General features: G+C 41.0%; 1 protein-coding gene across 1 annotated transcript in view; it reads right to left on the bottom strand.

Moving 5' to 3' along the window:
- LOC309703795 (dachshund homolog 2-like) overlaps positions 1-22,084 on the bottom strand; it is a 116,896-nt gene that overhangs the window by 49,091 nt on the left and 45,721 nt on the right. Inside the window, exon 2 of the mRNA XM_082528701.1 lies at positions 2,651-2,766. Coding sequence (XP_082384827.1) covers positions 2,651-2,766 — 116 coding nt within the window. The remainder of the gene's footprint in view (positions 1-2,650; positions 2,767-22,084) is intronic.

Here is a 22,084-nt window from a genome sequence, read left to right as displayed (position 1 = left end):
TGGCTTCATTAAATATGCTTGTAATAGCTGATTCTGAGGAGGTCGAGTGGGGACCTCCTTCGTTTTTGGTTGATCTGATAACGGAGTGACCCATCTGCACGCTTCTTTGGTTGGCAGATGCAAAAGGTACGGAGAAAACTGTTTCTACATGAAACTGCTCACAACAGGGTACGCATAAAAACACCTCATGATTTCTGGAAGGAGACATTCCTATTGAGCGTACAAATATATTTTATGGTGCTCTGAGCAACATATTGTGAGTACTCAGAGCAACGTCCGTATCTCTACAACTCGGCAACTTGCATCCACACAATCTAGATGCTTAAACAGCACTACAGGCACTACAGAGATGTTTACACATTTGATCAAAAAAATTTAAAAAACATATGAGTGTTTCCTTAAAATACAGCCCGCTCGGGATTCATGGTAGATGTTAATGTGAAAGCTCAAAATTAGTGAAATGTGTCAGTGCGCAGCTTTATGAGGATTACTGGTCATTTTCTCTGGAGGTTATAAGCATAACAATGTGATACTTTTTTCCATTAAAGGCCAGCAGTTGGCTCCTCTACCAGCTGTCACCAATTCGCAAACTGAAACACGTGTCAAACACAGAGCGGGAAACACATTAGGTCCATTAAACAGACACGGAAACGCAGTAACAGAGTGAGCCGACCAGCGCGAGCCGTTCAGGACCGACCAGCAGCGAAATTTAGAGCGGTCGAGGGGGAAACACGAACTTTGATATGACAACTGTTGTGCAGTATTAACAAAGTAAAGACTATGCATAAATAATATTTCACATTAAAAAACACGACTGAAGTTCCTGTGACCACGTATTCATAAACATGTGCAAACTTAATGACACAAAAGGGAACACAAGTCATTTCTTAATCAAATTTTAGGTATACTCATAAACCCAATTAGAAATTCATGGAAACTAATGGTCACCGAGCTTTTCATTAGTTCTTCCTGAAAATGCACCAGAAAATCCTTTATTGCTCATACTCAAGTCCATCTGGTCATTGAGTGCATGTCCTTGACTAATGACTGAAAAAATATGTGAACAAAAATCTGTGTTCAGCCAATACTTTAAGTGCTGTAAAGGAGCTTAAATTGGTTAAAAGTTGAATTTTCTCTTCCAGTTCAGTGCAAAAATGCCCACAGCATTCGTAAAATCTACAGCCCTCACCAGCTAATTACACAGCCCAAGCTAACAGGAACATTCATTTCCTACTAACCATTGATCACTTTAGAGATCTTTGCAGTTTTAGGCACAAAAACAACTTTTCCCACAGATTTCCCCACAATCTTTCAGTTATCTTCCTGTTTGCTCTTACACCGCTGGTATGGAAGCAATCCAGTGTATCGCTGTGCTTTACCACAGGTGGTAGAGGTGATGAAGTCGTCACTCATCACTGCATCTTGTATGAAAGGAAGAAAATATCCTCCTTACGTTGCATTGTATGTGACCTGTCATCTGCAAAACCCGCCTCATTACCTGTGCTCTCCATTTTCATGGAAAGGCAAGTCAAGGCAAGGCAAGGCAAATTTATTTGTATAACACAATTCAACAACAAGGTGATTCAAAGTGCTTTACAGAGACATTAGAAACAAAAACAAATAAAAAGCATGATTTAAAATTGATTAAAACAAGCAAACAAACAAACTAACTAAACACACACATTTCACACCTGTTCGCGCGATCTGAACCCTTATCGTAAGGGGAGCTACCAGTCCTTCTGTGGACGAGCTACTTTCTATTTTAAATTCCCTGAATTTAAAATACTCTCTAGACCCAGTCTAGACCCAGCTGGGGAGCTACCCAGAGCTCTAAGCCCACTTAACAAACAAACAAACAAAACAGTATATAAAATCAAAACAGATAAAATCAGAAATAGATAAGATCAGTAGTTAGTGTAAGTTTTGAAATTTAAGCTTAAAAGTGTGGATTTGGTGCTTTATTCAAATGCAGCTGAGAATAAGTGAGTCTTCAACCTGGATTTAAATAAACTGAGTGTTTCAGCTGATCTGAGGCTTTCTGGGAGTTTGTTCCAGATATAAGGAGCATAAAAGCTGAATGCAGCTTCTCCGTGTCTGGTTCTGACTCTGGGAACTGATAAAAGACCGGATCCAGATGACCTGAGGGATCTGGAAGGTTCATACTGGATCAGGAGGTCACTGATGTATTTTGGTCCTAAACCATATACAAGACTTACAACATCAGGTCGCGGGACATGTTAGCATGAAAAGCATTGTATGTTTAAATTAAGCATCAAAGAGACGATTTCAGTCCCTACAAGTCACTGAATCTGAAATTCTTCAGTCTGGAAATAATCTAAAAATCAACACAGTTTATGCTTGTATGCGATCCCAGATTTTTCCACCTGTGTTTGGTTGGGTTAGATGAGTATTTATTGAAAGTAATTTGCATCAAACAGCAGTTGTTGACCCATCCATCCACCCCTACCTCCTCCCTACACAACTTCCTCTCTGTTTTCTGTCATAATTACTTTGACCAGTAGAGGGCACTATCACAGAGTCCTCAGAAGCTGCTGGAACAACAAAAAAAGGACTCAAAATAAATCCCAATAAGGTAATAAGATGCATTAAAAACGAGAAAATCATTCATGTCTCGGTCTCTTTCTCTTACCAGTGTGGGACAGCAGGCTGGGGGACAGCAGGCCGGGGAGGCCTGGGTGAAGCAGCCTGGGGCTTTCCTGGATCCCTGCACCAGAACAACGCTTGGGAGGACGGCCTGGGCGAGAGCTGGAGGGGGAGAGAGAGAAAAGGAGATTAGTTTCTAAGATTTTCCAGGGTTGAGTGCAGAAAAATGAAGCCATTATAATCTGTGCACGCCTCTCAGACCATCTGCATCAAACATGATACAATACGGTATCATTCAAAGCACTTAGGTTCATGTATATCAGTTTCACATCTGAGGTCTTTGTTTTCCATATAAAGATATCAACACTGTCAGCTGTGTCGGGCAGACAAGTTTCCAAGGACTCCGAGCAAAAAAGTAAAAGCTGCCTCACCGACATATTTCATCCTGCCCTTTGAGCAACTGAAAGACTATGAAGTACAAAGTCTCATGTCCACCAAGTGTTTCTGAAATCCTGAGTATGGCTGACAGACTTTTTCCTGTGAAGAAGCTCCTGGAAGGAAACTCAGCAGAAAACTTAAATGTTGTTTAGATATGCAGATTGTTATTGCTGCCGATGGACTTTAAGGAGTTTACAGTCTTCACGGAGAGACAGAGGAGGAACAAATATGCTAACACTCATGTAAAACAGCATTCTTTTTACATACATAAGCTGGGATACATGTTCTACATGAGCAAGTGAACCTGAATAAACACTCAACACACTCCAGCATCTCTCTCAACCCCCCTATTTCTGTCACACACACACACACACAACCTACTGTATTATGCATGTGCACGTAGGCATAAATAAACACACTCAAACAAGAATACTGTAACTGAACACATGCGGCTAAACATAAAGGAAGCCACACACACACAAACACACGCACACACACACACAGAGGAGGTGCGCATGCAGGCCAACTCTCTGCAGGGTAGCTAAGTAACAGATGGCCATCCAAAGTCATTTACACCTAGAGAGAGAGAGAGAGCGAGAGGCCAAAAAATAAAACCTGTTCAAGACTTCGACATAGTGCCACTGCATGAGATTAGAAAAAATAGAAGCAGGTACACTCTACTTTATTTTCCAAACCTAAGATTTCTGTAATGAAAGTACAAAAGTGTGACTTTCCCTGTGCTAACAGAAGGCACTAACGTTAGCTTGTATAGCTAACTAGCTTTTTATTACTTGACTTTGAAACAAAGGGAAACGACTTCAGTGCTAAATATGGCAAATGTGTGGTACACAATCTACCCCGTCAAAAATTAATTAAATAAATAAGTAGAATGGAGCTCATCTGCTTGCTGACAGTTAAACCAAGAAATACTGAGCCACTTGTGTTGTAGCTGTCGTGCAACCACAGTTTAACAAAGTCATTTGAAAAGTGACTCCAGTACTTACGCTAAAAAACCTGGAGGGTCAAACTTCTAATAAAACTTTTTTTTTAAACAAAATCTGAAATTTATGCATCCAGCTTATAAGTTTCTGTCATCATTTTTAGATGGGACACTAGTCTTGTATCTCCACCTGGGGGCAATACACAGATAACTAACGCACTGTTTTGTGATTGTAAAAGTGTTCTTAAATAATCCTTTTAGTTGGATTTTATAGTCTTTATACCAACACTGTCCCAACAAAAGCAGCACTGCTCTGTTATGTTAATGTCATTTGCAAAGACCTTGAAAACACTAAGAATAATGCCTTAAAAGGATAAGATCTACACATGACAGCAATGTATTTGGTTTTTAATTGTACATCAATAAAAGAAAAAACAAATATTACTGTTTTTATTCATACCAGCTGTTGATATAGAAAAGTGAAACATATGCACATGCTTTTCCAACTTATGAAATCATAATTTTGTATGTTTAATTGTGGCCCTCAGTGCATTAAGTTGTGTTTCTAGTGATATACTGAGAAACAGCTTTGTTTTTCCCTAGTAAATGGTCTTTAGGCCCTAGCGTAGATATCATTCATAGTGTCCAGATATGAATACAGAATTAACCTCATTTTGGAGATACAGTTTTACAGGTAACACACCTTCTCCAATTAGTACGACTGTCATCATGACTTTTACATAAAAGTCATCAGGGCTGTTATTCAAACATGAAGCCATCAGATAAATGGAAAGTGGGTGCAAGTCTGAAAAGCACCTAACAAGGGTGTGGGCTTACAGACGGGTCAGCTACTACAACAGCAGAGTACTGAATATCGGTCAAATCCCACTGGGAGGTGCGGAGCAAGAGAGAAAAGAGAAAGTGTGCTAAAAGAGAGAAAACGTCTGCAAATGTTTTTGGGTGTGATCTGTATGTGAGAAAAAAGACGTGCACACACAAACACACACACACACAAACACACATACAAAAACCGAAAAAAAGAGAGAGAGAGGCAGAGGAGCATGAAGAAATGAAAACATGAACCTTCACTTTTCCTCTGAACTCTGCTTCACCTCGTCCTCCTTCAATCACACACACACACTCATCTTTGCAATAAACTCCCTGTTCTCTCTCTTTTACAGATACACACACACGCGCGCAGGTGTTTGCATTCAAACCTTAAAACCTTTCCATCAACAACCCTCTGCTACCTTTCAACTCCCACATACACACAATGGATACATGTTACAGTACCAGGTGTGTGTGTGTGTGTGTGCTCATCTGCATCCATCCATGTGTAAGCAACATTAGAGTGTGTTTGTGCGCATCCACATGAATTCATGCAGTGTGTGTGTGTGTGTGAGTGTATAGAGGACACATGATATCGCCTTCTCATTAGCCTTACAGTTCTTTGTTCAGAGTAATGACTGCAGTGTGTGTGTGTGTGTGTGTGTGTGTGTGTGTGTGTGTGTGTCCCGTAGGGTTGCCATATGTTGGGCATTAATCCTCGTCAACGGTCCACTCTCCTTACTGCACCGAACACAGGAACAAAGAGCAGGTCACACACACATACACATCACATAGACATGAGCTGGAAAAAAATGGAACCACATATGCTCATACATGCTACATATATGCACACACACACACACACACACACACACACACACACACACACACACACACACACACAGAAACTTCAGAGCCAGTCCATTGACCTACATTCATCTGTTAACCCTTAACCTCAACTGCAAACAGCAACAAGACCACTTCTTGTCCACAGGTTCCTGTTTCTGCACTGAAGATGTGGGATAGTTATGCCGGTGACCTTTCACCCTTAACCTCTGTACCTGTCCACATTTATCTCTCATTTCCATTTCAACCAAGGTTTAGGCCTCTCTTAGCCTGGTTCCAATCAGACCCTTTTGGCGTGTGCATGTGTGTGGATGTGGATCAACACAACCAGCCTTCTTTTTGTGGAATTTTTCATCCCAAATACAGGAAGACTGTCCTTGTAGTCTCCTGTAATTTTCATGTGCGATGCAGATAAATGTTGCCAACTGCTCCATGGGGAATGCTGCAAGTCCCAGCTAGACCTTGAGTCAAAGTTTTCCTATAATTGCGGACATCTTTATCATAGAATTCCAAACAATGCCCAACTCTAATTAATGTGTGACGAATGATCCAGTAGAATCGGCGCCGTTCATCCTGCCTGGTCTGCAGGTGTAACTATTGCAAAATGTGCTCTGGAGAGGTGAGTCAGAAGAGTTATTTGGCCATAGCAGAAGCAGATATGCTTGGCACAGACCAAAGACAGCTTTTGTTGAGAATAATTGTTGAGCTTTTGGTGGTGAAATGCTATGCCTTGGGCTTTGCTGATTTGAGGGCTGAGGATCATAACACAGAGTGCTTGAGGATAGAGCAAGTCCATCTGTCTGAAAGATGAAGTTGAAATGTTAAAGGACCCCTCGACAGGATGATGACCACAGCGAATCTATAGTGTAATGTCTCAGATGGAACAAGTGGAAATGGCTTCATCAAAGCCCAACTGAGATATATTTGTGGTTATTTCAAATGGACGGGTCTCTCTCTGCATGTTGTCCTTGTGTCTGTGTGGGTTCTTTGTGGATACTCCAGCTCCAGCGCTCTAAAGACATGTAGTTAGTGGGGTTAGTAGATTGTAAATTGCCCATAGGTGTGAATGGTTGTCTCTCCCTGTTAGCCCTGCGACAGACTGGCCAAACCCTAACCCTTTATCCTGCCTCTTGGACAGGCTTCAGCCTCCCCACCCCGTGACTCTGGATTAGATAAGCAAAAGAAGAATGCATGCATGGAGGATATTAGAACTTTGGCCCCAACAGGTCTATGCATGAGACAACTTTAGAAACATAAGCTACAAATGTTAAGCTCGTCAATGATCCTATTACCTAACTGTTCCTATTATTCAGTTTTTACTAATAGAAAGAAGATTGAAAGGGTCAGTAGAAGTATAAATAAAACGAATCACTTCCACTGTGAAAGGAGTGGAAGACAAAAGAAAAGTGAAAGATAAAGTTACCCCCTGTTGTCCAAATGTTATACTTTAAGACTCATAATCAATAACAGTCTCAAAAATTTAACTAGACTTTTTGTATAAAGGATTACAGAATGTCCGACTTCCTCGTGGTTAGAAAAACCGATGGATGTAGCCACCGTGATGTCAGCCACTAGTTAGTTAAGTCCAGTTCAGAATCCTGAAGTTAAGCTTTTCTTTCCGTGTTTTGATGCCTGATGCGATGAGCGAGTGGCGGATCTGATTGAGAAATTGACTTGTGATTGATAAATAGTTAGACAATGACCAAACCCTAGACTCTTCTTTGCCTGTTAAAATGACCATAATGTACAAAGTGGACTCACAATTGAGCCCATAAAGTGAACATAAAGGCCTTTAAAGCGGCGACAGAGAGAGGAAGCCATGTGGTCACATTCCCATAGACCAGGGGTGCCCAATCTCAGTCTTCGAGAGCTACTGTCCTGCAGCTTTTAGATGCATCTCTACTGCAACACAACTGAATCAAATGGTTTGATTACCTCTTCAGTATGCCATCAAGTTTGGCAAAGGCCTGATAACAAGCCATTCATTTGATTCAGGTGTGTCAGAACAAGGACGCATCTAAAAGCTACAGGACAGTAGCTCTCGAGGACCAGGATTGGGCACCCCTGCCATAGACTTTTATATAATCAGAAGACCCGGATTCACCCCCTGCTGGCCATAAGAAATAATACAGGCTCAAGGTGCTTGAGGGTTGGCTTAATTTTTCAGAACTAGAAGCTACATTCATCTTTTAAACCATAGCATGGTATGGTACATGTATGTTCTTGGCTATGGAGATATTCTGTGTTGTCACAGTGCCCAAACACTACAGCAGTAACTCATCACTGGTCTCTGTCTGAAAACACTGGATGGGCTTCATTACGATCAAGAAGAAACAGCCATCTCAAGTTACCCACATCTCCGGTTTAAATCCTGTAACATCACTTCACAGTTGAGTAAACGTTACTACAGATATTCGTTCTGTTTAAGCCAACCTTGAACCTAGAACTTCTTTCAGACATTATGCATCGTTAAAAAGGAATAAAGTCCAAACTAGAGTCCTTCATTCCCCTATGGAGAGATTTAGAGCTTTATTAATCAGTGTGTTTAATGATGCTGCTGCACACATGCATGTGGCATTATACTAGATCTGATTCATTGATTGCTATTGTGTTCCTACAGATAAAAAAGTACTTTGGTCAGTCTAATGAGTGTTAGTGGAGCTAAAGTGAGCTCTCAGAATAAAACACGAGCTGGGGTAAATCATGACTGAAACGAACTATGTGGCTGAAAAATTATACAGGAGACACAGTCTGCTCCTGTTTGTTTACAGTAATTATAATATTGTCTCATAATTACACAGGTAATGATTTATGGAGGTTAATTAAAGTAAGACACACAGTAGCTTCCAAATGTTTGCCACTGATGTTTTTTGGTTATTTGATGACCTTTTAATTGGCCGAGAACACCAGAACACGCCACGAATGGAAAACACGAAGGTGACATTTTACACACGCACTCACACACTCACGCCCACACCCCCAACGATCTGATGAGCCACCTTGAAGTAAGTCTTCCCACTTTGACACACGCGCCCCATCGCCTGTCCTCCCAAATGGCCGTTTCTATGGTGACGGAGCCTTGATCAATACTCCGTCATTGGCTCTGATGGCCGGTCAGGGTCGGTCACACACACACACACACCGATGCCTGCACACACACTCAAATAACACACGCACAAACAGGCATGGCGGTGAATAAGCACGGATTCGCTAACACGTTTGACAGATTGATTTAGCTCAGAACGTGCAGAGGTCACACACACACACACACACACACACACACACACACACAGTGTAGTTTATCAAAGCCTAGTGCGGTCAATACGTGGGGCTGAGCGAGGGGTCAACCCTCTTTAACTAAAATCTTTCATCTTCACTCTTTCCTTTCTCCCATCTCACCATCAGCATGCTAATCTTTCCCCCTCCTCATTTTCTTTTGGTTTTTCCTCTTCTTGTTCATTTATTGGTTTTCTCTCTCGGCCCTCCAAATTTGGCTTTGTTCTTGGATTTTGTTTCCTTTTTTTCCCCTCATCAAATAAGTAAAACGTTTTTGTAACTTCTGGATTTTTGGTGTCAGGATAAAATGGGTTCTCAGTGAGTTTTAGATAAATTCATTATCTTTTACTTTATCTGTTATTAGAGTTTTCTTTTTTGTCAAGATTTTCTTTCAAATGTTGAATCCCTTGAAAAAATCTATTCAACATTTTTACTCCTTTTTTTTTTTTTACATTAACTAAATATTTCACAAGTATATTTTTTTAGGATTACAGATGCATTCTTTGCCTTATTGTTGTTTATGTGTCAGTTTTTAGCTTTATAGTCACAGTCCAAAATGTTATAATCCTGAAATGTTACTCAGTTATTTTTATATATTTTTGGTATTGTTTGGATATTTCTTTCATCTGTCTGTTGTAGGAATGCTCCAAATACAGCACTTACAAATTCTAACATTTTTTCTGCTTATCCAGGGATGGATTACGGGGGCAACACCCTAAGAAGCCCAGCAACTTTCTCCAGTTCTTTTAAAAGACACAGAGGTGTTCCCAGGCCATTCAGGAGACGTAATCTTCTCTCCAGTGTGTCGTATGTCTAGGGTGGAGGGCCTGGCGATCTGATCCCCAGCTGTTGAGGCCGACTGTTGGGACACGCTAACACCCATCTTCTGCTTATTCAGGGTCGCATGGGTAGGTGGAGCCCATCCCAGTTGCCATAGGGCAAAAGGCAGAGTACACCCTGGATAGGTCGCCAGTCTGGCTAACACACCTGTGGGGGACTTCTGGGTCTGAAAAGTGAAGCCAGTGATAAGGTGTTTTCAAACTACATGTTTGCTAATGATCAGCAGGGGGTGATTCTTGTTGCTGCAATGCTAAGTACAGGAAGATGTCTGTGAAGGTTCGCAGTCATCCAGGTCTTTTCTTTCCAAGCTCCTTAGACTAAGTACAGAAAATCTGAGAAAAAAAAAGTCACTCTTTTGGTTGTTTTGTCTGGTAAGTTTGGGCTTGGTCACTATTTCCAAGTCTTACTGAAAATGTGTTTGGTTTCTCGATTGTGGCACTTTTTTGTGTTTCTGCACACTGAAGCCTTGTCCCCATTTAACTGATAGCTGCCTGCTAGCATACATTGCAGGGCTACAGTTGCATAGCCTCCTGAGACCCTGTGTCCTCATACAGGGACATTACATTTTTGGTTATTCTGCATCTCACACTTCATTCTACTCAGCAGTGTCTTAGACTTCGTCCCCACACGTACTTTCTCTCGTTCACAACTTCAGGTCAAATTATGTCACAACCTCTGCTAATCGTTTATTTTCTTTGTCTCAGAACCGCCGGTTGGTGGACACTTATACATTTCCTTCTTTCCATCCATCTTTTTCCTCCTTATTTTCCTCTTGCTCCCTCTCCGTTTTCTGTCTCCCTGCACCTCTCAACCATCATAAATCGTGTCACTGACTTACATCCTCTCTGTCCCTCTCTGTGTGTCTTTACTCTTTGTTTGTAGCAGAACAACAATCCATTCTTTTTAAAGAGACACCAGAGAAATGGGATACATGTCTGTCCACGCACACACACACACACACACAGACACACACTCACTCACAAGGAAAGGCATCATAATCATGGACGCTCACGGACTCACAAGAGAGAGGGAGAAAGAGAGAGAGATGGATGTTTACTTTCTTCTGGGCTTCCGCCTCTTTGATTGGACAGATGAATGACTTCATTGTGTGTGTGTTTCCTTCTCTCTTTTTCTGTCTTTCGTTTTCGACATGGAGAAAAAAGAGCCAGAGGAAGAGGTGGGGAAAAAAGAGAAAGAAAGACAGGGAGAGAATGAGAGCGAGAGAGCACTGGAGTAAGGTAAGCAATAATAAGTATTGACTGATAAGGGAAGTAGAGCGAAAATAATAAAGGAGGAAAAAAAATCACCCTAAAACACAGAGTGGAGGGAAACAGGGATCCTGTATTGATTAACTGATGACACCTCTCTCCTTCTTCTCATCCCTCGCTTCTTTTTCACCCCTATTTATCCATTTCTGCTTACTTACTATTTATCTTACCACTTCCTGTCTTTTATCCTATACTTATTTTCTCACATCTGCTCAAATCTTAATCTATCCTTCTGCCCATCTTATTTTTCTATTCATTTGTCCATTTAGCAGTCTATCTATCACATGTACAATCCATCCAGCTTTTCCATCCATCCTTTATCTGCAACCTAACATTAAAGCCACTGATTGGTCAAGTAGCGCTTACCATCTTTTTATAATGCAGTCTTTGCACTCGGCTCTGGGATTCATGTGGATATACTCTGACAAGTACTAATAAACCTGAAGATTGCTGCAAACCAAGCACACTCTCTATGGCAATGGTGCTCCCCAACTACTGCATCTTCCTTCTCTGAAGACGAAGAGCCCAAGTTTGTTCACCCAGAATCAAGGTTTTCCAAATCCCAATGATATCAAGAATCCACAGCATGCCCCTGAACAAACCGAATCCTGGGAGGTAATCGCCCTACAGGACCAAAAAGGACCCTTTTTCAACCATCAAGTGGCATCACAGGACACCCCCAGAGGTCCTATGACCATTCCTGAAGGGGACAAACCTGCTGAGATGAATCTATACAGTAGTAGGCAGAATACCATGGCTTCAAAACTAAAATCTAAAACAAATATTTACTTCAATGTTGTGACTGATCGGTATATACATGTATCAAATCTCATATCCATCTATTCATATTTTAATCAACTGTATCTCCATCTATGCCACCATATGCTCTATAGGTTTGGCAAGTATGCTAACATTTAGCAATTAGACAACCAATAATTGTTGATACCGCCTATTCACAAGTTCATTTACAAACTCTTCCAAATGGACAAAAAGGAGAGGATACTGTGTTACTGAATTATCAGGTTGCATGACCTGTAAGTTCAACAGCTGCTTTCCCAGACACGTATCAAGTCCCAGACTGAAAGGAAACTTCATTGAAGACCACCACGGACAAAGTTTTCAGTCTAAGACTTAATCTTTTTTAGGACAAAGAGACGTCAGAGAAAATTCTGAGCCAAAGGCTTCGACAATGGCGCTTTGTTCCGCAAGACTTCCAATGCAACAAGTCTATATTCGGTGGTCATTCACTAGGCATATCTCTGCTAATGTCTGTGTATGAACTGCAATTCTCAAAAAGCAATTGGAATTTACATGTTAATTATTGGCCACTTTGAAAAAACAAAACCCAAAAAGCAGTGGCCTCTCCAGTCGCCTATACACAATTTATTTGTTTATTCACTCAATCAAACAATCAAAGGATCTATCCAATCATCCACTTTTCTACCTACACCGTCTATTTTTCTTTGCTGTACCAATCAATTCGTATTTTTGTATCTATATCAGAGTCCATCCTTCTAGGAATCATTGTCCTCTACCTCTCCATCCATTCATCCTTTATCTGTATATGCATCTATCCACACAAACACACATTCTCTATCATCTGTCTATAAATATCTATCTGCACATCCTCCGTACCCATTCTTAGTATCCTCTTTTTTCTATCAATCCATCTACATATCAGTCATCTATGCAGCCATTTTGCCATTCTTGCATCCATCTCTATTTTCTACATCTACCACCACCCATCTCCCCCTCTCGCTCTCTCTCTCTCCAGTGGAACAGGTGTGCAACGGGACAAGAGACAAAAACACTCCTGCATTTTTAACCAGCACCTATTAAATATTAAACATGGCACACACACACACACACACACAGTCATACACTGAGCGACACACAATCGCTGACGAGACAAGTTATACAGGTCGATGGGCTAACGTGTGTCTGCATGTCTGCGTGAGTGTGTGCGAGTGTGTGATGGCTTTAAGCGCCATTACCTTACTTCCTCGGCATGTGGGCAAACACACACACACACACACACACACACACACACACACACACACACACACACACAGGCAGGGATAATTCATACAGGCATACACAGTGCTCTCACATGTTAACATTTAAGAGGTAAAACTATAACAGACTCCATGTTCTCTCTCTCTCCTCTTCTGTGTGTCCGCCCCCCCCACCCCCTGCCTTCCCTCCCTTGCCGTCTCTTTGAAGTGCTCCATAACAAACTATAACAACAGGAAGTTTTCAATGCGCCACATTGAGAAGGAATGTCACATATGGTATGAGCGAGGGAGGGACGGAGCAAGGGAAGGAGAAACACAGGGAGGATTAGAGGAGCTGGATGGATGGTTACACTGTAGCTGGGAAGCCGCCTTCACTTCAAGCAAACCTGCAACTTTATATAAAAGCTCCCCAAAGACCCTGACTTATGTGGTTTTCATAGAAAATATAGATTATCTAACAATTCAATAATCAATAGATTTAGTCTGCAGAATAGTCTTGAAAACCCTCTATTCCTCTCATTCAACCTCTGTTATTTTCCTTTATTTGTCCCTAATGTTCTTTATTCTTACACAGAAATCATAAAAGACAAAATCAGAGAGAGTTCCTTAATTGCTAACAAATCCTTAAATCACTCAGCTTGAAAGTCACTGTTAAAAAGAAATGTCCTATAATTAACATATGCATTAGCAATGTTAATTTTTGATACTTTCTATCCAAGATGGAAGCAATTCAGTTTTTTCACAGCACCACATCATAACAACAGTCGCCTGAGGGTGCTTTTTACTATAAGGTAAAAACCCTACAACAGTAGAAAGAAAGCCAACAGTCATACAACGCCCCTACAAGCAAACAAGCACTTGGTGACAGGGGTAAGGAAAAACTCCCTTTCAACAGGAAGAAACCGTAGAACCAGGGAGGGGCAGCCATCTGCTTCCACTGGTATACTGTAATAATAACATCTGGCAGATGACTCTCTGCCAAACAGATATCTTGTGTTAAAAAGGTTGTTAGCATGTGGTAAGAAAGACTTCCTGCAAGTGCCCTTGTGGCATTGGTGCTGCTTCAGTGTGTTAGAAAAGATGCTCCGCTGCCTGTCCTGTTGGAGGTGCAGAGTCAGGACTATTCATGATGGATAACAGCATGCTCGGTGACCTCAGCTTCAGGGGTTTCCAGGTTTGCAGCCAATCAGAGAACCAGGTATCCTGATCAGATCATTCAGTTCACTGGTGTCACCAGTTCTCATGATGCTCCTCAGCTGACCACAGCGACAGAAAATCTCTGCCTCTTGTTCATGCCCAGGTACTTGTACACCTGCACATCAATATCCTGTCCAAGGACAGACATGGGCCAGGAAGCCCCCATCTTCCTTGTGAAGTCGAGCCTGATCTCTCTGGTCTTATTAATATTCAGCAACAGATGATTCCTCCCAGACCGCTTCACAAAAATCCTCCACCAGTGCTCTTTCCTCCTCCTCCTGACCATCACTAATTCATCCAACCATGCAGTAATCTTCACAGTATTCCTGTAGGTGGCACGGTTTGGAGTTGTGCTGAGAGTTGTAGAAGACAGTTCCTGTACTGCTCAACATCACACAGAGCACCACACAATCTCGCAAATGAGACTTAAAAGGATTTTAGATAAACATTTAGCAGCAGAGTATCTGGTTAGCTAATCCCTAATTTATCCCATATTTATGAAACTCACAGTAACAGTAAGACGTTAATATGTGAAAAGAGAAAGTTGCTATCATGTTAAGGAGCATATGTTCTTGGCTGGTTCCAGTTCATTTATACTGGGACTTCTGCTCACATTATAATGTTAAACTGGGCAACTGTCCCATATTGGGTGAGGAAGTGGTGGCAAATACCTGCCAGTTTAAAGATGCTGATCATCACCAGCAGATGTATACTGCCTAATGTCAAGGACCCCACCAAAAAGGATACAGTGCTGTTTATCTTCTGTTTATGGAAATAAAGAAGAAATCACATTTTTCACATGCAAATAATCAGATCTGACCAATCAGATCACTGCATTTAAAAACAAGTGTGCTGTAGCTCACTGATGCTGAAATATTAAAATAATACTATTTTATGTCAGGCACACAGCTTTGGGTCAGATGTGGTAGTTTTGTATTTGCTTATCAGTTTTTCTTTTACTGTGTTTTAAGATAAGATAAGATAGAACTTTATTAATCCCTCGGGTGGGTTCCTCTGGGAAATTCGATTTCCAAAAAAAGCACAGCAACGACCGAAGTTACAGTTACAGAATTGTTATATATATATAAATATACACACACACACACACACACACACACACACACACACACACACACACACATATATAAATACAGAAACAAATATAAATAAAATATACAAAGGGGATAAATAGAATAAATAGGAATAAAAAATAAAAATACAAGTGAATTGCACATTTCAAGTATTGAGTCTATTGCACTGTTGACTATTTACAAAAGTATTGCACAAAAGGTATTGTACAGTGAGGTGAAGAGGCACTACAGCTTAGTTGTTCCCCCCTCCTTTGTCCTCCTGTTTCCCCTCCCTCTCCCCTCCAGAGAGGAGTTAAACAGTCTGATGGCGTGTGGGACAAAGGAGTTTTTAAGTCTGTTAGTTCTTGTCTTGGGGAGAAGCAACCTGTCACTGAACAGACTCTTCTGGTTGTTAATGGCCGTGTGCAGAGGATGTCTGGCATTGTCCATAATGTCCATCAGTTTCTTTAATGTCCTTTTCTCTGCCACTGTCACCAGAGTGTCCAGCTTCATGCCGACCACAGAGCTAGCCCTCCTGATCAGTTTCTCCAGCCTGGATGAGTCCTTCTTTGCTGTGCTGCTCCCCCAGCACACCACAGCATAGAAAAGTACTCCAGCAACCACCGACTGGTAAAACATCCTCAGGAGCTTCCTGCAGATGTTAAAAGACCTCAGCCTCCTGAGGAAGTACAGTCGGCTTTGGGCTTTTTTATACAGGTGCTCTGTGTTGCATGACCAGTCCAGTTTATTGTCCACCCACAGCCCGAGGTACTTGTACTTGTTGACCACCTCCACCTCCTCCCCCTCTATCTGAACCGGCAGTGGACCTGCTCTAGACCTCCCGAAGTCCACAACCAGTTCCTTAGTCTTTGAGGTGTTGAGTTGCAGGTGGTTTGTGTGACTCCATGCGACAAAGTTCCTCACCAGACTTCTGTACTCCTCTTCCTGATCATCCCAGATACACCCCATGATGGCCGTGTCATCTGCAAACTTCTGAATATGGCATAATTCAGAGTTGTAGCAGAAGTCAGAGGTGTACAGGGTGAAGAGAAGAGGGGACAGCACAGTTCCCTGTGGTGCTCCTGTGCTGCTGACCACAGTGTCAGACGTGATGTCCTTCAGCCTGACGTACTGTGGTCTGTTTTGACTTTTTGCTAGTGTCCAAAGGGGTTTGCTTTCATTTAAAGTGTTTAAGTTTAGTTAGTGTTTATTAGTTTTGGTTTTAGTCTTTATTACTTTTTATTTCATTTAGATTCAGGAAAGGTTTTGGAAAATCAGTACAAGGATGAAGGGTTTGTAAACATCCGAGGGCACAATAAAAACATCCATCACACCCTCATCAGGCAGACTGTGAGAACACATTTACCAAATTACCAAATTAACTTTTTTTTTTAGTTTGTTTTCCAATATAAGGAAAGTGTTTATCTTATGTCTTTTCAAGAGTCTAGCTTCCAGTTTTATTTTAGTTATTTAAAATCTGTCTCCTCAGATTTGGTCCCAACAGCTCAAACTGCCCCACTGACATCCTGAAATATGTCGGGATGCAGCGTCAACTCCTAAGTCAAACCATGAAATCCTCCCTGCTGCCTTCTTCCTGTTCTTGCTTCGAAACACTAGGACCAGTTAAATTTTTTGAGGAAAGCTTTTCCACAAAATAGTTATAATATATAATATAATATAATAGGTTTATATACATATATAACTTACACTGCATGTTTGGATCTGATAAATTCAGAATTTCATGTTGCTCTCTCGCGATGTGCTCGTTGTGTAAAGGCCTTAGCACTGCTTGAGCCTCGCGGTCAAAAGGGAAAGAGAAACCTTCATCAGATCTCTTTCTTTGCCTTCTTCCCACCATCCCTCCATCTTTCCCCAACTGTAGTTAATTTTCCTCTGACTGTTCATTCCTCACCCTACATCCATCCCTCCTCCTCCTCTTCCTTTTTACCTGTCCTTTCCTTCCTCCCTCTCTCTCTATCAATCTCTTCCTTCCCCTCTCCATCTCTCTCTCCTCTCCCCTCCTCTCTCTCTCTCTCTCTCTCTCTCTCTGCAGTTAAGTCAGTGTAATGTAAATGATGTGCCATCGATCGCCCCTGACAGTGCAAGGACGCTCACCTCTTCTCCTCCTCCTCCTTTTCTTCTTCATCCTGTCATCTCTCTCTCTCCCTCCTTTTCACACCCCTCCCTCACTCTTTCTCTACTCGGCTGCTCTTTCCTCCACCTAATATCTTTTTATCTCTCCTCTCTCTCTCTATTGCTGCCTTTCTAAGTCTATCTCTCTCACTCGTCCACTGCCTCCCACGCCTGTCATCTTTCATCTGCCCCTCTCTCTTCATTTTGCTCCCTCTCTCTTTTTTACCGACCATCATTTATGTCTCTCTCTTCCTCCATTGTTCTTTTCAGAGCATCTGCTCTCTCTCCATCGCTCTCTTCCTACCTATGCCATCTTTTATCTCAGCCTCTCTTCATTTCGCCTCCTGTCTTTCTACCGCTTGCTCCCTCTCTTTGCTGTCTCAGGTCTCCGCAGTCCATCTTTTGCCCGCTGGCCTCGCTTAAAGGAACACACAGACCACCACGGAAAGTTCAAATCGCCTTTTGCTGAAATTTTGGTCAAATTATATCAATTTATTATCGCAGTAGATTTAAGGAAAATGTAAGCAGCGCCATGTTCTTAAGCCACATGGGGGTCATGTGTAGGCAACTAAGGGCTTTTGCTAAGATGAAAGCTTTTATCGTACATCATAGTTACATGTCTAAGTTAATGATCTCTATCAGATGTACAGGAAGTGCAGGAAAAATGTGTAGACCCATAGATGAGGCTGTATTTGGCACCTGAGTAACACAAGCCATGAGAACTGCAGCCCTGATTTTTTCTACACATCACCTGATGCAGGTGAACGTGAAAACACAAATGTCCTACTTAAATCGGACATTAACCCGCCTTGAAACTGCCAGCTTTTCGGTACAAAGCTCACCAAATGTGCACAGGCATGAAAACTGTGCCGTACTAGCAAGTGGTCATCTGGTTGTTTTCAGCCTCCTGTAAGATAAACACACTTGCCTAAACTATAACCTGTAGTGGCGACAAAACAAATGATATGTCATTGTTTTGTCTCCCACCTGCGTGCTACATGCAAAAACAACTCAGTATCCACACTAAAAAAATTAAAATCAAGCCTAAAATGTCAGCTTTAAGTAAATTATGTGAAACTTTTTAAAGTAATTTTGTTACATAAATAAAATGTAAAGGGTTGCATTAAATTTAAAAAAATAATCATTTACAATCATGTTTTGCGATCAGTGAAATATACTTGATTGGAGTGCATTCATATTTTCCGTAACTCTTTCAAACCTGAACCATGAAAGAATTACTTTTTTTTTTTTAAACGCAGTGTTTATTGAACCTTTATTCAGCCATTCTACATTACATTCTTGAGTCCAGGTAAATGTCCGTGAAAGGGAAATTTCAGAAGAGGGATGTCAAATGACCTGATAATACCTACTCTTTTTTTAAGTACATAGGTTTATTCACCACTGGGACTTTCTGAAATATGACTCTTACATTATTATTTTATGTTTCTTTTATTTACAACAAATCTTTATGATATAAATTACAGTTTCCAGGTAAACAGGTCAGTATTATGGGATTTTCAAACACCTGCCATACGGCAAAAGCATGCCAATATGAAAGCATTAAAAATCATATTACTAATAAGTGTACATGTCAGCCCTGTGGCCACCTTAAAATTCAGAAGCCGCAGTTACGGAAACACTCGTGGGAGCTGCAGATGTGATTGTGAATAATGCGAAGAAAATAAATGCTCCTTCATCTGTTTTACTGTCCTGTCGACCAGTAAACACCCATTTTTATCTTTTCAACGATTTCTCTGGGGAGGGGCTCGAACATAACGTGCACGTGTGTTTGTCACAATGCAGATCATGTCGGCCCCTTGTGCTGTCATCAGACTGTAAAACACTGAGAATTGATCACTTTATTTAGCACCAGACAGACATAAATTTCATTGTTATTATGCAGATTTTTAACACCACGCAGACATTATGTGCACAATAACCATTGTTCAAACTCTTCCCTCATTTAACAAGTACAGTGTAAAAAAGATTTTTTTTTAATTTTGCCTGCTAAATGTTTTAAGATGAAACAATCTTAAACACCTAAAATATATAAAAATATACACTTGCTAATAGGAAAGTATCAATTGTTTGAACACTATAGTATTTCTTGATTTATATGTACATTTTTTTTGTTTGTGAGGAGCCCAAAAATAGTGGAAAATGCTCATTACACATACACGTTAGATGCATCTTCGTTAAGACCTTCTGTTCCTGTTAATCTTTAATGGAAAAATTCAGTACATGGAAAACATATCACGTTCTAATAATTGTTATCAGTTGCTTCTAGCTTGTTGAATTTGTCCCCTCAGCTGTACTTTTTACTCCATTTTCCTCCATCCTCCTTTAATTCTGCTCCTCTGCCTCTCTTGTCCCTTCTTGTCCTCCATTGTTCCCTTCCTTCTTCCTCGTGCTCCCTCTTTCCCTTCTCCTTATCCAAATAGAGGACACAGACAATCCAATAAACGCCCCCACTCGCAACAGCTGGAGTGTGTGTGTGTGTGTGTGTGTGTGTGTGTGTGTGTGTGTGTGTGTGTGTGTGTGTGTGTGTGTTTGTGTGTGTGTCAGCGAAGCACCGAGTCAGCAGAAAACTAGGATGACACTCTGAGTGCCGGACAGGAATGTCACAGAAAAAAAAAAGAAAAAGGAGAGAAGAGAGCGATGAAGAAATAAAGAAAGAGAAAGAAAGGGAAGACAGATGGGAGGGAGAGAGCAAGGGAGGGAGGAGGGACATGATGAGAGAGAGAAAGAAGAGGAAGAAGAGAAGAAGAAAACTCTGGGGACTCAGAATGACACATGCAGTATTACTCACCGTCCCCACACACACACACACACACACACGTGGACGCACAGCGACACACACAAACAGTCTGAATCTTTCTCTTGTGCACAAACAGACATGCAAGGACACCAAGAGACAAACACTCTCACTTTCTCCTTCACCCACACCAGCAGCGCTTTCTGCCCTAAAAAATAGGCTTCAGGGAAATGCTGCCCTCTGTAAATAAACAGGGGCATTATTTTACTTTTATACTAGAATCTCTTCAAACCTCCAACTCTTTTACTGTCCATTATAAACACAACATGATCATTTGAGTAGTCGTCAGTTATTTAGTTCAGTAGTTTTTTAGCAACAATTCCCTGCTAAAGTTATCCCAAGGTGTTTTACACTGATGTTTCCATATGAGCAAAGACCTGGGAAGAGTAGGGAAAAAGAACTTCCTTTTAAAAGGAAAATAACCTGAAATTTAGAGTTAATAAGTCAAAATATTTACCATTTTTCTTGATTTATGGATGCCATATTTTATTTATTTATTTTTGGTTACTCTGCGGTCTGGGAAGTACCTATAAAGTAGTATTGTTCCCACCTAAAGTAAATATGTGCATAAAATTTAAATATACATCTGGAACACTTTAATTTAATCAACCTCATCCTGCAATGATGATTGTTTGGGACATCAACAGAATCCATTTTGGGCCAGAATTTCTAAAACCTTTTAAACGTTGGTCAAAACTTCTCTTAAATATATGAATCTGAATTCACTTCACCATATGCAAATTTGACTTTTTACTGTCTGTAATTGTGCCACACAACAAATTTGCTTTGCATTTGGTCTGAACGCACCATTAGAGAGCGACAGATAATGTCAGGGCCTCCGTATGAAGCAAGTTTTTGTGTTGGAAAACTGAGTCTAATGACTAAAGACAGCCCTTTTCCACCAGTACCTACTCAACTCTGTTTTAGAGATTTCTGTTAACATCTGATATCAGGTACTTTTTTAGTACCTTCTCAGCCGGGGTTCCAAGCAAGCCCAGACAATCTCATGAGAGCGACTACTTAACAAAACTGAAACCACCATTTTTGAAACCCGACAACGAGGGAAATGGTTAAACAAACACCAACCCTGTTGGCCCCGAGTTTGACAAAAAGCCATGTATGAACCAGCAGGTATACCATCACCTCAACGTACTCCATTATTGTGTTGCATACAAGTGATATCACGGGACATTTGGCCATGTTGCTATAACGACCACACGCACGTTGATGGTATTCAATTGTAATGGAAAGTGAGCAAAACAGAGTAGAGTAGATTTGAGTCAAACTGAGTAGGTACCAGTGGAAAAGAGGCAAAAGAGTCAGGGATGAAGCCCAAAAAGATCCAGGAAATCACCTTCAGTGTTACCAAAGCTACAAAGAGCAATTACAAACACATAAAATAGAACCCCCCAACAACAACTTCACAGTGAATTTTCCTGTTTGAGCAAATGATGCAACACAAACTGAAGCCCAGATGATTTTTCAATGAAAAAACAAAATGCCAATCAGATAGGCAACAAACAAAGCTAGCCTAAAACTAACAAAGGCACAGAGAACTGAACTGACGGATTTGATGAATTAATAAATGCTTGACTGGAACAAACCACAATGCTAGTCTTTGTGAACACTTAGACCTGAAAAGATAAATCTGAAACATCGTAAAACCCAAAAACTACTTTTACCCAACCGCACGCCTTAGCACACGGGGGCAACGGCGAACCGTTCAAAGTTTGATTGTTTTTGCTCTTGATTTGCAATGTGAAGCATTTGACACATAAACTGCACATGGTCTAAATCCAACCCAGGACCCCGCC

Source organism: Aulonocara stuartgranti (genome assembly GCF_965226115.1).
Source record: "Aulonocara stuartgranti genome assembly, chromosome: 3".
NCBI classification, from domain to species: domain Eukaryota; kingdom Metazoa; phylum Chordata; class Actinopteri; order Cichliformes; family Cichlidae; genus Aulonocara; species Aulonocara stuartgranti.
The sequence above is the reverse complement of the archived record's forward strand: the minus strand, read 5'-3'. Positions and strand labels throughout refer to the sequence as shown.